Source organism: Balaenoptera acutorostrata, chromosome 4, assembly GCF_949987535.1.
Source record: "Balaenoptera acutorostrata chromosome 4, mBalAcu1.1, whole genome shotgun sequence".
In the NCBI taxonomy this organism is placed as follows: Eukaryota; Metazoa; Chordata; class Mammalia; order Artiodactyla; family Balaenopteridae; genus Balaenoptera; species Balaenoptera acutorostrata.
Window position 1 is genome coordinate 16,192,957 of NC_080067.1, and position 15,942 is coordinate 16,208,898.

The 15,942-nt window shown below is 34.9% G+C and overlaps 1 protein-coding gene across 4 annotated transcripts in view; it reads right to left on the reverse strand.

Annotated features, from left to right (window-relative positions):
* Positions 1–15,942, reverse strand: part of TOPBP1 (DNA topoisomerase II binding protein 1) — a 69,199-nt gene that overhangs the window by 17,467 nt on the left and 35,790 nt on the right. For all 4 annotated transcript variants that reach the window (XM_057544985.1, XM_007180913.3, XM_057544987.1 and 1 more), the window contains 10 exons: positions 15,207–15,493; positions 8,725–8,898; positions 8,523–8,632; positions 5,801–5,924; positions 5,061–5,207; positions 4,841–4,943; positions 3,061–3,253; positions 1,395–1,615; positions 372–538; positions 20–131 (listed from right to left, as the gene is read on the reverse strand). In XM_057544985.1, the coding sequence (XP_057400968.1) occupies positions 20–131; positions 372–538; positions 1,395–1,615; positions 3,061–3,253; positions 4,841–4,943; positions 5,061–5,207; positions 5,801–5,924; positions 8,523–8,632; positions 8,725–8,898; positions 15,207–15,493 (1,638 nt within the window). The remainder of the gene's footprint in view (positions 1–19; positions 132–371; positions 539–1,394; positions 1,616–3,060; positions 3,254–4,840; positions 4,944–5,060; positions 5,208–5,800; positions 5,925–8,522; positions 8,633–8,724; positions 8,899–15,206; positions 15,494–15,942) is intronic.

The window sequence follows — 15,942 nt, forward strand, 5'->3', positions numbered from 1 at the left end:
CTAAGTAAAATACTTGTACCTAGTTTTTCAATCAGATGACAATAATCAATACGTTCTTGAGGATTCAGAGATGACAACTGAAATATGTACTGTTTTTTTAAGTCTTCGTGAGTCTCCTCTATCGTTATAATCTGGAATGGAAGAGTTTATTTTAGAAAAAATTAACATTAAAAAAGTTATCAGGCCTATGGTTCTTTTATAGTGACATTTTACTTAGTCTTCTGAGTTATCAAATATAGAAATAATAATAGAGTGCAAAGAAATGCAGTTTTCAACATTCGACGAACCCTTGATATTGATATCAATAAATTCTGAATGCAGCATAAGAGCAATATCCAAAAGCCTTATCACCAAACTAAGGATAAACGAACCTTTTCTCTAGGGTGTGGAGCCACAGGTGGGTTGGCTAGGGGGAAGGCAATACTGGGGGCTTGAGGCGTAGGGATCAGGTGGCTGTCTTTTATTGGAGTCTCCAGTTCTTCAGAGATCGGGTGTTTTGGGGCTTCAGTCACACATATGTTCTCAGGATCACAGACAGCTGAGGGCAATAAAATGCTGCAGTGTGATATTATCCAAATACGACTAAGAACAAAGTCTGGGCAATATTCTCATCTGTCTTAGCCAAGATGAAATTAAACACAAATTCTGGAATGTAAAAAGTACATCCAAAAGAAGTAACCTATTTCTAGAGCTTATAATTAAATGCAATTAGTTAGCTTTAAAAGGGCAAATGGCTTATCTGTGGGTTTCCCTACCCCTTTCTTTAAGTACCATGCTCTCACCAGTAAAATGTAAACAAAAATTTTAAAATGAGAGCAATTCTACACCTGAAGAAAATCAGAAGCAGAGATAAATCCATATATCTAATATAGAGAAATAATCATGTGAAAGAGAAAGCGGGGGGGGGGGAATGACCAACGATGAGAGATGGGAAGTATTTTGTTTTCAAGGTAAAGTCCAAGGAAGAAAAAAATAGGGAATTCAGAAAGAAACACATACAACTCCAAATGTAGGTATGTGCTGGGTGGAATTCAGAAGAAGACTTAAATGAAAATAAGATGACTGGAAGAAAAACCAAGCATTAACTACACAATGCAAAAAGGACTGGAAAAATGTATGGGGAAAAAAATGCCTAACCCTAAATTTCCAAATTTAAGAATCAAAATATATTTTTCAATTTACTGATAAATTACCTCAATTTATAATTATTTTTCTGACTTCTTAAAGTTTAAACCCAAATCTAAGGTTTGGGCTTACACTTAAAACATCTAGTGAGTTTTTCATTTGCATGTACAATTCAGAGAACCACAGTAACCACAGGTGCTTATCTGTTTATTCTCAAGAGGTCAACATGTACCTAATACAAACAACTAAATAGATTTCTTTCTCGTTACCCTGTTCAGCAATTTCTGAATCATGTAAAGGCTCCTGGAAAGGAGAATCCTCCAATTTTTTAACGTCAGCCTGAAGCTCAGAGTATTGTGTGGGACAACTAGGCCACTGCAAATTGCTGGCAAGTCTTGCTCTCTCTTCCCTGGCTGTAGGGTCATCCCAAATGATCTGTTCATTTTGGGAGGGCTCTGTGTTGACATCAGGTACTATTTGACGAGACTGCCTAAGGAATAAAAGTCACAATTTTAGTAACAGATAGCCATAACAAAATCCACACTCATAAATTCTGTAAGTCTTGTAAATTGGTGGTTCACCTTTATATGTCCACCATCTAGCACATAGTAAGCACTTGAAAATACTTATTGAATAAGTGAACTTCGGGAAATTTTTTACTTTTAAAATGTTTCTTCCAGAAACGTATCTGTTTTACCTAGAAAATGAAACACATATTTTGACTGAATGTCCATATATTTAAAACTTCAAAGGGGGAGTTTACTGTCAAGAAATTTAAAAAAATTCTAAATGATTACTGCTTTTAAAAAGGGATTTCTCTTAATTATATAGGCTTAGGGTAACGTGGTAATGTTTAGAAACCTGGTTACTTTGCTGACCAGTCAATAGTTGTATTTTTATCACTGGAAATAGGAAGAACTATAATTACACAGGAAGTGTACTATCTACAGGCTGCCTTAAAAGCAGGTCCTTTTGGCTACTGGTAACCAAACCTCCCAGAGTCTAAGGTACAGCCTTACAGTGAACTAGGGTGAAACATGTTTTATGGTATAACAGTAACAATTCCACTGGAAGGTAAATAGAATTCCAATATCTTCCTTCAATACTGTGTATACTGAATATTTCAATTCCATATATATTCAGTGTATACTGAATATTTCAATATCATATATATATGGAATCTTAGTAAAAATAATTTGCCAAAGCTGATGGTACTCCCAAAGTGTTCATTTGCCTCAAATACAAGGAAGATGGCCTTTTATTCTCAGAGCATATTTATTTACTCTGACTTTGACACAAGATTTAGGCTCTCTAAAATGATAAAACATGATCTGGTCTATTAAACAAAAAAACATTTTTGCTCAGTACTCAGATAAAAGAAATAGCCTCATGAAATATACAGTTAATGTAGATAAATGCACAGTTCAGTTAATTCAAGATATAAGTACCATAATTCATTAAACAATTAGAGATTTTTCTATCAAGGAAAAGATGAAGTTATTCTACTGAACTTACGTCACATCACACTAAGATCTGTAATCACCTTCCCTAGAAGATAGATTTATAAAGAGAATACAAAACACATGTAGTTCCAATAAGAAATAACTGCTTAAATATATATATACACATATATATATGCACTTACTGTTTAATAACAATATTATTTAATTCTAATACTAAGAACTGAGGGGACTATCCATTGAGTCCATTTCAAACAAGGCAAACTGGATCTTAAAATCATTTCTTTCTCAGGGGAGATAATAAAATGTATTAATCATGCCTCGCTGGAAGCAGTTGCTTCATATGGAATAAACCTCTGCTTCCTGTCCCCAAGTAAGAATTCTAGAACTGCCTGGAACAAGAGAAGGAAGAAGGAAAAGTTAGGAAGGAAGGGAGGAAGGAAAAGCTATTCTGCCATCAGCGACAGGTACAGACCTCAGTGCCTCTAGGACTCTACTTCGTCCGCTGCGGGCAGAGCGAGCGCTGTCAGGGGTTGAAGAAGCACTGTTACAACCACTTCTTGAAAGGGAAGCCCTCTGCCCTTGGGGTTTCACTAGTGAAGTTGCAGACATTATCTCCTGCAGCTGCTTTTGAAAGTTCTCTCTCATCTCCAAGGTCTGTGTCAGAGCTTGAAACAAACACAAATACACCAATAAAGGTAAGTTTCTCCTTTCTATCACACCCTATTCACATTAACTATTTTGTCTAGATTTGGTTGAACATAAATTTATTAACTTGACATTTATCAGATACTTACTATAGGCTATAGTAATGTTCTAAGACTATGAATCCTGCAGAACATAAAGGCAACCCTTACTACAAGCACTGTAGAGGAAATAATCAGGAAGCCCTTTGCAGACACTGTGCTAAGACCCACAGTCATCACCCTTTTGTAGAGCTCCCTGCCTGCTTCTGACCCTCTCATGTTCTGTACTACACTGAGGTACATTACAGTCATTTATGATTTTCCCCTATGGTCCTCAAAAACACAGACCACAACATACTTATCTTTGGTTTCCTTGTAGACTAAACATTGAAGTAGGTACTAAATAAACATTTTTGGAATGAACAGAGTAGGACTAACTAAACAGGTAAATCATAGACAGGGAAAGCTATGGTAGGGTGAGAAAAATAGAAAATATTAATCCATTAAAAAGAGGACACCTATAGATATAAGGTTATTCAATGCTGCACTCTTTATAACAGCAAGAAATTAGAAATAAACTACATTCCCATCAAAAGGAACTGGCTAAATAAAGTGGGCCATTCATACTGTGAATACTATACAGTTGCCAAAAAAAGGGAAAATGACTGAAAAAGATCTTATGTACTAATAGACACTCCACAGGTAGAACTGTTAAATAAAAAGATTAGGATCAAAGTATAAAACAGAATATACAATAGTTCAGTATTTACATATTTTTTTAAAAGTGGGGAAGGAGAAAGCTTATTTATTTATTTTTGGCTGTGTTGGGCCTTCGTTGCCGCGCATGGGCTTTCTCTAGTTGTGGCGAGCGGGGGCTACTCTTCATTGCGGTGCACGGGCTTCTCATTGCAGTGGCTTCTCTTGTTGCGGAGCACGGGCTCTAGGCGCGCGGGCTTCAGTAGTTGTGGCACACAGGCTTAGCTGCTCTGTGGCATGTGGGATCTTCCTGGACCAGGGCTCGAACCCATGTCTCCTGCATTAGCAGGTGGATTCTTAACCACTGCACCACCAGGGAAGTCCCAGAAAACACGTTTGATTGTATGCATAAAACAGCTCTAGAAGGTTCCATAAGAAAATAACATCAGAAGGGTGGGAGAAACTTTTCACACCTCCTTCTGTACCTTTAAAACCATGTGAATTTATGTTAAAATATATTGTGCACATAATAAAACTTTTTGAAAGTCACTGAAAGGAACTGAACCAAAGGACAAATGTTTAAAAAATTACCAAATCCACCTACCTTTAATAGAATAGGGCTGTGTCACACTAACTCTGTAAAATACCTAGTTCCACACATTTCACAGGTTTCACACTTAAATCACTTAAAGCTTTGTTAACTATTACTTAATGACTGGCATGGAACCTCAATTCAATCCTCAAATATATGCTTTACTTGTATTCAGCAACATAGAAAAAAACTTTTATTTGTCCATCTGATGCAAAGGAAGCATTCCATATTAAAGATACATATTTATAAATTTTTTTTGTTCGTAATTTAAAATATTTTACCTCCTTTAGAGTCATTCCTTCCATTTCCATTTGATGTTGCTGATTCTTTATTACTGGTGGTCATACTGTCTATATCATTTTCTTCTACAGGCAAATGATCTGGCTATTGAAGGAGAAAAATTACCATTTCTCAAACCAAGCCCAGTATAAGGTTTCATAGCAATATATGATTGTACATTCAGCTTAAAGAGGGGGTAAATGTATCATCCATATCATCTACCTCATCATCCTTCGTTGTCAAATCAGCTGAGAGTAGTCGGTTATTACAAAGTCTGCCATCTTGCACTGCACTGATATCCAAGCTCATTTTGGGATTATAAGTATGTGGATAAAGAGATTCAGGAAGATGTTTATACTCTTGGGCACACTGCAATACAATGGTGTGCTTTAAAACAGGACTGAAAAAAAAATCTTAGCAAATAAATGATGTTAAGTAGAATAAAGACAGCCAATACATTATGTTCTAAGATGGCAAGAGTCCACAAAATTAAAGTTTTGAAAAGTAGTTGACACTTAAAAATTCCATCAAATGACAAATTGTCCTCACTTTTTAAATGTCATGTCCACTAAAGTATAAAATCTAATTCTATTTCTATGCTTTTGCCAAGGTATCTATCACATTCCAGGCAATACCCAGAAAGAAAAGGAAAGGGAAGAAGAGGAAAGAAAAGAAGCTGTATTGGCATGCTAAATTAATTCTCCTCAAATTATTATAAAATTTTCTTTCATACCATTTTTAATTAGCAAAAAGAAACAGAGAATCTGAAAGAGTACCCATTAAAGACTCGTTAAGCATTTAAGGATTAAAGATCTTAATTTTTTGATGCCAAAGATGTGAAATGTGTAATTAACTAAGGTTATCGAACTTGTTTACATACAAAGAAATGGGTTTGTGCCTTGAAATACTGTTTACATGCATTTTCATTTAACAGGGAGGGGAGGGAAAAAAGTACGGCTTACTTCTAAAAGCCAGTGCTCTGAAACAATGTGTATTCCTCTTTCTTTTACAGATTTATACTCCCGATTAGTGTCATTTGGTCTCCCTTGATAAATGAAATGAGTCACTGTCTCATCAAAACTCCACCTGAAACAAGCAAACACACAAAAAAATGAATACCTGAGAGAAATAACTACATTCGTTTAAGATGATTATTACTGTCTATAAACAGAATACTCTGACCTTCACAAAACTTTCAAGAACCAGAGTAAGCAAAAAACATTAAATGACAGGCTCCACTTTCATTGTCAAATTTTATACATATATCTCTAGGTATATAAATGCAGAGATATGTTTAGAAGGATATTCTTGAAAATATTACTTTCCTTTGTATACTTTTCTAAATTTTCAATTTTCTTTTATAATATCATTTTATAAAGGTGATATAACAATAAAAGTATTTTCAAGTTAATGAAATGGCAAAGCATCCAATCTGTCCTCCAGTTGTTGGCAGTCACTATTCACTGTACATTTGCTCTGTGCCCCATAACACACTGTGTACTTTACAGAGCATTATTTCATCCATTCCTCACAACAATCCTAAAACAATGTATTATTTTACTCATTTAACAGATAAGAAAACTGAAGGGCATGGTTAAAGTAACCTGTTCAAGGATATTCAGTGAATAAGAGGTAGAGCCAGTTTCGACTTCAAAACTCACACTCTTAGCTATTACATTATGCTCCTGATTTCTTTCCATTTAATATTTTCTTGATTATTTTAGGAAAATAATCTAAAAAAAGTAAAATATGTCATCCTTCAAAAGATCAAGTAAAAACCAAGGAGGAAATAAAAATTGTAATTCTAAATGTAATCACCAAAATAAAGGGAGGTTTCTCTTTATGGATACCTAACATACTTCCCATTTCCTAAATAAGAAATATCTCTGAACTTTTTTTTTTGGCCACGTCGCTCGGCTTGCGGGATCTCAGTTCCCCAACCAGGGACTGAATCCTGGCCACGGCAGTGAAAGCCCAGAATCCTAACCACTAGACCACCAGGGAACTCCTATTTCTGAACTTTTTAAATAGCCAAGTTAAACAAATTAAGATGGAATATTCCCTCCTAAATTATATTATAAACATTCTATTTCTCACTGCCCATGTGTCCTTAAAAATAATAGTGAAAAACCCCTTGCTAATTGAATTGCCAGTCTTTCTAATAATTGTTTCTATTTCTGCTGTGAGGTAAAACAGTAAAATGTAAATAAATTATCAAGATAATTTTTAAAAAAAGGAATATTTTTTACCTGAACCATCTTGGTTTACTACTACCCGACTCCACTGTGATAATACAAAAACTGTGCCTTTTAGTCCTTCAAGAACAGACCATCAATGGTTGTAGACAGTAGATGTAGATAGATCAGGAGTTGGCAAATTTTTTCTTTCTTTCTTTCTTTCCTTTTTTCTTGGCTGCACTGCACAGCATGCAGGATCCTAGTTCCCTGACCAGGGATGGAACCTGTGCCCCCAGTAGTGGAAGCACAGAGTCTTAACCACTAGACCACCAGGGAATTCCCAGGACTGGCATTTTAAATCTTATAGAAACACAAGTCCTATATGTTCCTTTTAAATCTTACATCGAGGCCACATCCAAACAGAATACCGAAGGAAGCATTCAATTTTGACAAATATGAAAACTCTCATAGGGCTACTGTGAGAATGAAATGAGATAATACTTGCCTCATACTAAGCGCTCAGCAACTAGTAATAGGTAATATAAATATAATAGTAATCATATAATATTAGATAATTACATAATAATTATTATAGAATAATATATCTATAAAATAGACAATACAAATAATAGTTATAATAAGTAAGAAAGCTTTACTCTTCGACAATAGATGAATTAAACACTAAGGTGCTTATAACTATCACAGACCCATTTTATTTTTACATTCTCCTGATCTAATTTCTTTGTTAAAAAGAAAGATAACTGAAATGACTTACCAAAGGGAAAGATAAAGCTAATCATATTCCTCAAACTGTTTGTTACTTGTAAAACCAATCATTATGCTATCTATGAATGGCTGAAAACAAGTGATCAAGAAAGCAAGCACCACAGACAGTGGAGGAATACAATCAATTCAGGATTGGCCAGAATAGGCAAGGGTCTCTCATTCCCTGATACTGATGCCATTTATGCTAGAGACCTGTCTCTAGTTTGGCTGTCAGGTTGAGAGTGGATCTGATAAACTATACTATGCCTCCAAAGTAGTAAAAATGATAGAAATTCAAACATCCTCAAAAAGACACTTTTAATTCAGGAGTGCTGCAGTACTTAGTACTACTTACAGAAAGGCTCTAATTTGAAAATCACTAAGAAACATGCTTAATGTCAGACCTAAATGTATTACTAGACTATAAACTCCTTGAAGACAAGGATTTTTTTCTAGATTATACTCATTCATGGATCCCAAGTTTTTAGAATAGTGAGTGGCACAAAATAAGTTCTCATATATTTGTTAAACATGCCCTAAAAACAAACTTGTAAGAGTGAATTGATATGGGAGAGAATATTTTAAAAGGATGTGCTAAATTAAAAATCAATTGGAGAGATTTTATAGATAATATGACAAACTAAAAGGCAAAATAATGTTTTTTGTAGATGCTCACAACAGTTTTAGGTTTCCCTATAAATTTAGGCCGTATCACCACCAAAGAGAAAGATGAGCCAACTACCTGTAGTCTGCACCTAGAGAGGCTGCAATCCCATTTAGTTCACTCTGCTTCTTACTGAGTTTTTTACTAACACATACCACTACCTTGTGAAGTGGCTTTGGAGCTTCTTCCTGCCCATGGAAAATAAAAGAAACAGATCAATCATTATTGTTTTAAGTGTTTTTTATCTAAAACTTCCTTATAATGAGAGATTTAATTCTACCTTTTCTGACTGGGCACCTTTCAGTTGAGGGCTGGCAGAAAGAGCGACAGTATTTCGAGAGCTATTTGCCAAAGCAACTTTCAAGTTTCTGACAATGACTTCTGAGAGTGGTGTACTCAGTTTCCTTTTCTGCTGGCTGGGACCTCCTGGAGTTTCCAAGGCTGCAAGTGCATCCTGTATGTATGGAGGGGGAGAGGGAGAAAGGAAGAGAGGAAAAGGAGAGAGAAAGGAAGAAGAGGGGAGAGAAGGGAAGAGAGAGAAGTAAACAGAATAAGGAAAGTGGGAGAGAAAAAGAGGTAAAGAGAGAAAGGGAATAATCCTCAATATTAATTGGATTATAGCTTTAACCTCCTCCAGTTTTCCTCTAAACAACAATAAAAAGACTGAACTAGTATCTATTATGAAGAAAAAAAATTTCATACTGTCCAGCAAATTAGTTCAAAGAGACCGACAAGCTTACATTTTCAGCAGCACTTACCACATTTGTCTGATCTTAGAGTTGAAGTTGGTTAAAATTAATGATACCAAAAAACAAAATAAACGAACAAGTAAACAAACAAAACACACAGACGGAAACAAGTAAGCAAGGATGGATATAAACAAGACATGAACTATAAAGAAGGTTAAAAAGTTAGATTGAGCTGAGAATTGTGAAAAATCTTCAAAGGTACAAAATGTATTCCTGTTCCCAAGCCACCCACAATTCCCTCGTGAGCAGAGGCCACTGCTGTCCAGGGCTTGTGCTCATTCTCTTTCCCATCTGCATAGTATTCCATGCATACAGCAGAAGGTATTTAACCAGTGCTCAACTGATGAATATTTAGATTAACAATCTTTTGCCAGTATAACGATGTAGTGAATAACCTTGTACACACACATTTTGCACACACAAGAGTAAAGGGAACCATTTAAGCAAAATGTGCGCACCAACACTGACATTCTCATGAGCAAAGCATTAGTGTTTCCCAACATGCTTGACAGCACAGTGGGTAATCAGATTTTTCTTTTTTGCCAATCTGATAGGTTAAAAAATATATCTGCATGCTTTAATTTTCCATCCTCTTATACTGAATGAGATTAAACATCTTCATGCATGTATAATATTTCTATTCAATTTTTTTGTGACAGATATCTCTTCCTATCCTTTGCTTATTTTCCCATTAGGTTATTAGTCTTTTTAAAATATCCACTTGCCTAAATATATCTGTATATATTTTTATGCACATATATACCCACTATGATATGCACATATTTGTTCCCAATTTGTCATTTGTCAAATTTTTGCCATGGAGAATTTTTTTTAAAACAAATACTTTTATTGCATATTTATAAGATCTGCATAGTTGAATGTAGAAAATTTTTTAATGCTGTCAAATTCATATGAATCTTTTATTTCTTTTGATATTATGTTATAGTTAGAAAGACCTTCCTCACAACGGAATTATTTAAAAACAAACTCACTCTCTCATGGCCTGTTCTAGTATTTTTATGCCTTCCTTTCTTGTACTTAAGTATCGGATCCTCTGAAATTCATTCTGATGTAAGGTTTGAGGTTTTATCCTAACTGTTCTCTCAGATGGCTACCCAGTTGTCTGATTTGAATGTCCCCTTAATCATATAATGCATTCTTCTATCTATGGGGTGTAATCTTCTGCATTGATTTGATTATTCATGTAACAATAACACACTGCTTCAATTACTGAAGCTTTATGTTTTAATAATTTAGTAGGGCTAGTGCCTTCCCTTAATTATTCTTTTCAGAATTTTTATACTATTTCTGCTTACATTTTAAATAGGATCTATATTATCTTTTTAGATCTTTAGGATGTTTAATCTTTTTTTTGAGAACATGGTAAGGCTTTCTATTTGCAAGTTTTTGTTTTTTGTTTTTTTAAAATTTCTCTGCAGCATTTAAAAGAATTCTTCGTATACAAAAGAAATCAGAGCTCCCACACCATGTCTACCTGCCTTCTGCACCTATGCCATGAGCACTGCTTTCCTTCTGGTACTTTCCCCCACTTAAACATTAGATCCCAACCCCTCTCACTAATTCTCCCCTCTCATCTGCACCATCAACTGGATCTCTACTGATCCATCACGTTGGCATACAGTTAGTTCTTTCTTCCATTTTAAAAACAAAACAACCTTCTTTTGATCATACTTTGCCCTACAGCTAGCACCCCATTTCTTGATTCCCCTTTACAGTAAGACTCCTCAAACACATAGTTTATAGTCAATGTCCCAAACTCTTCCCACATTCCTGCAGGAACCCACTTGCTTCCACCTCCACAATGTAATAACCCTTATTGTTAAGATCACCAGTGTCCAAAATGCCAAATCCCGTGGTCAACTTTCTATTCTCACCTTTGTTGATCTTTCAGCAGCATCTGATATAGTGAACCACTCCTTCCTCAATACTTTCTTACTTGGCCTCTAAGACAATCTCTAGGCTTTCTCTTCCCTAACTGGTGGCTCCTCTCAGTCTCCTTCGCTGTTTCCTTCTCTAAATGTGAGCCCCCATGGGTGTTCCTTAGACCTTTTCTCTTTTCTTCTTCTGCTCTCTTGGCATCTCTTCTCATGTGGCTTTAAATATTACCTACAAACTCGGATCTCCAAATTTCTTTCTCTAGCCCAGACCACTCACCATTCCTCAAACTTCAGGCTTTATGTGTAACTGCCTATTTGACAAAAGTACTTGGATGTCTAACAGGCATCTCAAACTTTATGTGTCCAAAACACGAGCTCTTGATCTTTAGGCTCCAATCCCAAAGCGTTCTATTCAACTCAGTTGATTGGCAGCTCCATTTTTCTAATCTCAGACCAAAATTCAGAGAAGCCAAATTCTAAACATTTAAAAACTCACCATGTATTAGGGAAAACTGATTGAGAATGATCAATATCTAGACATATCCTTGTAAAACTATTAGACTTTAAAAATAAAAGAAAAATCCACATGGCTTTCAGGCAAAAAAGAAATAATTTACAAAGACAACATAATTAGATTGGCATTACAATTTTCAAAAACAACATACATAAAAGCAAGGTAGCAGTGGACCAGCATTTTCAGGAAACTCAAGGGAAAAAAAAAAAAAAGCAAACCAAGAATAGTACATCTGAACAATTTGTTGAAGAATCAAGGCCTTAGTAAAAGTTTTAAAGGTGCAGAACTTCATTCCTACCAAAAGAGGACAGGGAAGCTTCACAAAGGACAGACAGTGAGCATTTCATATATTTAAATGCAGAGTTAAGATTAAAACAAGGGTGAGGTCCATGGGTTGAAGAATATATAAACATTTTATTTTCTGACAAAGTAGACAAATGTAACTAAAAATAGTGGAAGAGAGAAAAGGTGGAAACAGAATAAGATCATTGACTGCAATAGAAGCAGTAAGCAGGGGATCTAGACATAATTTAAAACTGACATATAAAAGGTTAAGAAGAAGGGGGATTAAGAACACTATAAGAAACCATGAGAATAAAACAAACAAACTCTTTCCTAAATACCAAAAGGAAAAAAAAAAAAACGCAGAGGACACAATAACTGAAGAAACATATATAAAACATAATCACAAAGCAATTACAATATATGACAGAAATGAGACCAAATACAATATAAGTCATATTAAATGTGAATGGGCTTAACCTGCGTAACTGAAAGATTTTCAAAATGGCTCAAAAAGCAAACCCAACTCTATGCTGTATACAGTAGACCCACTTAAAACACAGCAATCCAAAAAGGCTAAAAATGAAGGAATGCACAGATTTATAAGGGAAATGAAAAGAGTAAGAGAGAAGCGATTGAAATCCTGATACCAAAGTACACTTCAAGCCAAAAGCATTAAATGAGACAAAGGACACATTCCTACTTACATAACAGTTATGAATATCTATGCACTAAGTAATACAGCAATGATCTATTCAAAACAAAAACCACATCAGATGCAGGGAGAAATAAAAAACACACCAATATTAGGAAACCTGAAAATACCGCTTAGTATAAGAGGAGTTAAATGAACAAAAAATAGGAAAGGATATAAAAGATCTAAACAATATAATCAATATGTCAGACTTTTATCTATAGAGAGAAAACCCTGATAAAGAATATATCTTCTTATCAAAGAATCTTCTCAAAAATCAAAGAATGTTCTCAAAAACTGCTCGTATATCAAGGTACAAAGAAAAGATCAGTAAGTTCTGTGAAGTAGAAATATTACAAACAAAAGTCTGATCACAATGCAATAAAACTAGAAATTAAAAATGAAACAAACAAAATCCTTCCATCTGGAAATTAATGGAAACTCTACATATCTGAGTAAAAGGTTATGTGAGTATTCCTTACACTATTTTTATTTTGCAACTTCTTGTAAGTTAGGAATTATTTCGAAGTATAATATTAAAAAAAAAAAACTTATAATACTTCTTTGGCAAGGATGGGGAAACTGGGTGCTCAATACACTATTGGTGGGAGTATAAACTGGTACAACCATTTGGACAGCCTGTCAGTCTCTACTGAAGGTGAAAGATGACCCAGCAATTTCACTTCTAGGTATATACCAAAAAGCAAAGCATGTTTACATATTCCAAGAGACATGCACGAGAATGTTCACAGTAGTGCTATTTGTAAGAGCAAAAAACTAGTAACCACCTAAATGCCCATCAACAGTAGACTGAAAATGTAAGTTGTGATATATCCATACACTGGATTATTACACAGTAATAAAATCAATGAATTATAGTTAGAGGTAGCAACATGGACAAATCTTCTAAACAAAGGTTGAACAAAAATAGACAGACTCATAATACATGTTATGATTCCACCTATTTAAAAGTGAAAAACAATCATAACAAAGCTAGTGTTAGAAGTCAGGAGTATTACCTTTGGGGAGGAAGGAGGAAGAAGTGATGGGAAGGGGGGACTTGAGGAAGATTCTATAGCATTGGCAATGATCTCTTTCTGAATATGTATTGTGTCTTCCCAACTGTTAACACTAATGTTTCATTTACCAGCACATCTGTTGTACTTTTCTGGATGTGTGTCAATTAAAAATTAAGTTAAATAAGGGGTGCTTTTTATTGTGAGGCCTAATGTATGTTCAATTTTGTGATCCATATGGAATCATGCGCCCTTCTGTTTTCAGAGAAAAAATTCAAAATACTATATTACATCAATTTGAAGAACCACTGATTATAAGATGAAGAACTATTTTATATATCACAAAAGACAGAAGAGAGAGAGACACTGCTAAATACACTATGACTAAACAATGAAACCTTTAAATGTGTTTTGTACCTTCACTGAGACTATTTCAGAACCATCAGCTTTTCATTGCAAGGTAGAAGAATGGTCTCAATGACTAGAAATACTTCTACTATCTTCTTGTCTCCTAATATTATTTCACTTACTATTCAAAGAGTCTATGAGCTTTGAGACCTTGGAAATCATCTAGATATGCTCCATGATTTTACAGACGGGGATAATGAAACCCAAAGAGGTTGACTCGCCTTAAAAGGCTGCAAGAGGAAAAGCAGAGGCCTGACTCTAGATCTTGCAGTTCCCAAACCAGTGGTTTTCCTCTACTTCTTAAGGCACAAGGAACAGTGTTAATCACAGCACAAAATGTTACTTCAGAAGAAATTTGATCAAAGATTTAGCTTGGAGAAAACTGTCCCGGGTATCAATTTACATTTATTTTCTGAAGATGAACAATCTGTAAACTTTAAGTCTGCTCCAAAACATACTAGTAAAACTTATTAAACTCTATGAGTAAAACCTCAATAGATAAACCATACAATAATTTTGCAAAGTCATGGATAAAAAAAACATGGTTTGAACAGCCATTTGAAAGGCCAAAAACTACTAAAGGAATAGTGAAGAAATTATCTTTGGGGAATGAAAGGAAACCATCTGAGAAGCTTGAATTAGCCCTTGATTTGTGAATGAATTTTTCAGAAAGGGAGCCATACTCCAGTGCTCAGAAGATCAAAGAAAGATGCACACTTAACTCATCTTTTTAAGGGAAATGATTGAAAAGTAAAGTGATAACAAACATTTTCAGAAAGAGCACCAGGTGTACTCCTAGAATCAAAACATAAGTAGCAATGTGCTTATGTTATTTTACAGTTTATGAAATTATTTCATCACATAATTTCACTTAATCCTTATGATAAACCTGTAAGTTTTCAGAGTAAGTGATACTATGCTCTTTGTACAAAAGGAACTAACGCTCAGATATGTTAAATGATCTGTGAGTCATACCGTTCATGACAGATATAGGACTTGAATCCAGATGTCCTGATTTCACACTATATATCTCTAGCTGTTACCTCAACCCTGGATATATGTAGGGACTCAATACTATGCATCTATTTGCCAACATTTCTGGAAGTTACTACTACAAACTTCAGAGGTGATGGAGAACTTGGTGCTTTACTTTATAAGCTATAAAACTGTTATCTCCAGGACCATTTTCTATAAGCCTTACCTTCACATCAAAGGAAGGCTTGAAGAGTTTGTCCTTGGACAGAAACTTTGATGGTGTATCCAGCCGTAATGAGGGCTCCTTCTGAAGTGGTTGTCCTCCTGCAGGGGAGACTGAAGCCTGTCCGGAGTGCTGTGAGATCACCGCACGGAAAGCTTTACTCTGAAAGCGGTTCATATCTAAAGGTGTAACGGCTGTTTTTCTGTGAGTTTCCAGGTCTGTGACAGGATGCTCTGGAGTATCTGGATTTAGATTCACCCCATTTGTTGTTTCAGTTTCCAAACTTTGTTCTAGAGATTTAAAATGAAAAGAAACAAATGTGAGCCACTAATGTCTTTTTGTGTCTAAAGAGGCACACAAAAAGTGATGTTTTTACATCTTATTGTGAGTTTTCATGTGAATTCTCAAGTATACTTCAAACCACAAAGTTATATACCTACTTTCAAAGAAACAAAGCAGACAACATATTAAAATATGTGTTGAGTTAGACAAGTACATCAACTGAAACAAATAATTAATGAAATTAGATTTCCTGTTTCATCTTGTTGTAACTTGAAATATTCTCAATAAACCTCATAATTTGCCCAAAATTATATAAATAATGTCATCTTAGTCAATGGCAGAGTAAAAAAGAAAATCCCAATTACATGTACTCAGAGTTAACAACTACGGTCAAGTTTTCGGAAAGTGCTTAATGAAGTTTTGATATTACTTTGCCTGCATTGTAAAATTTCCAGGT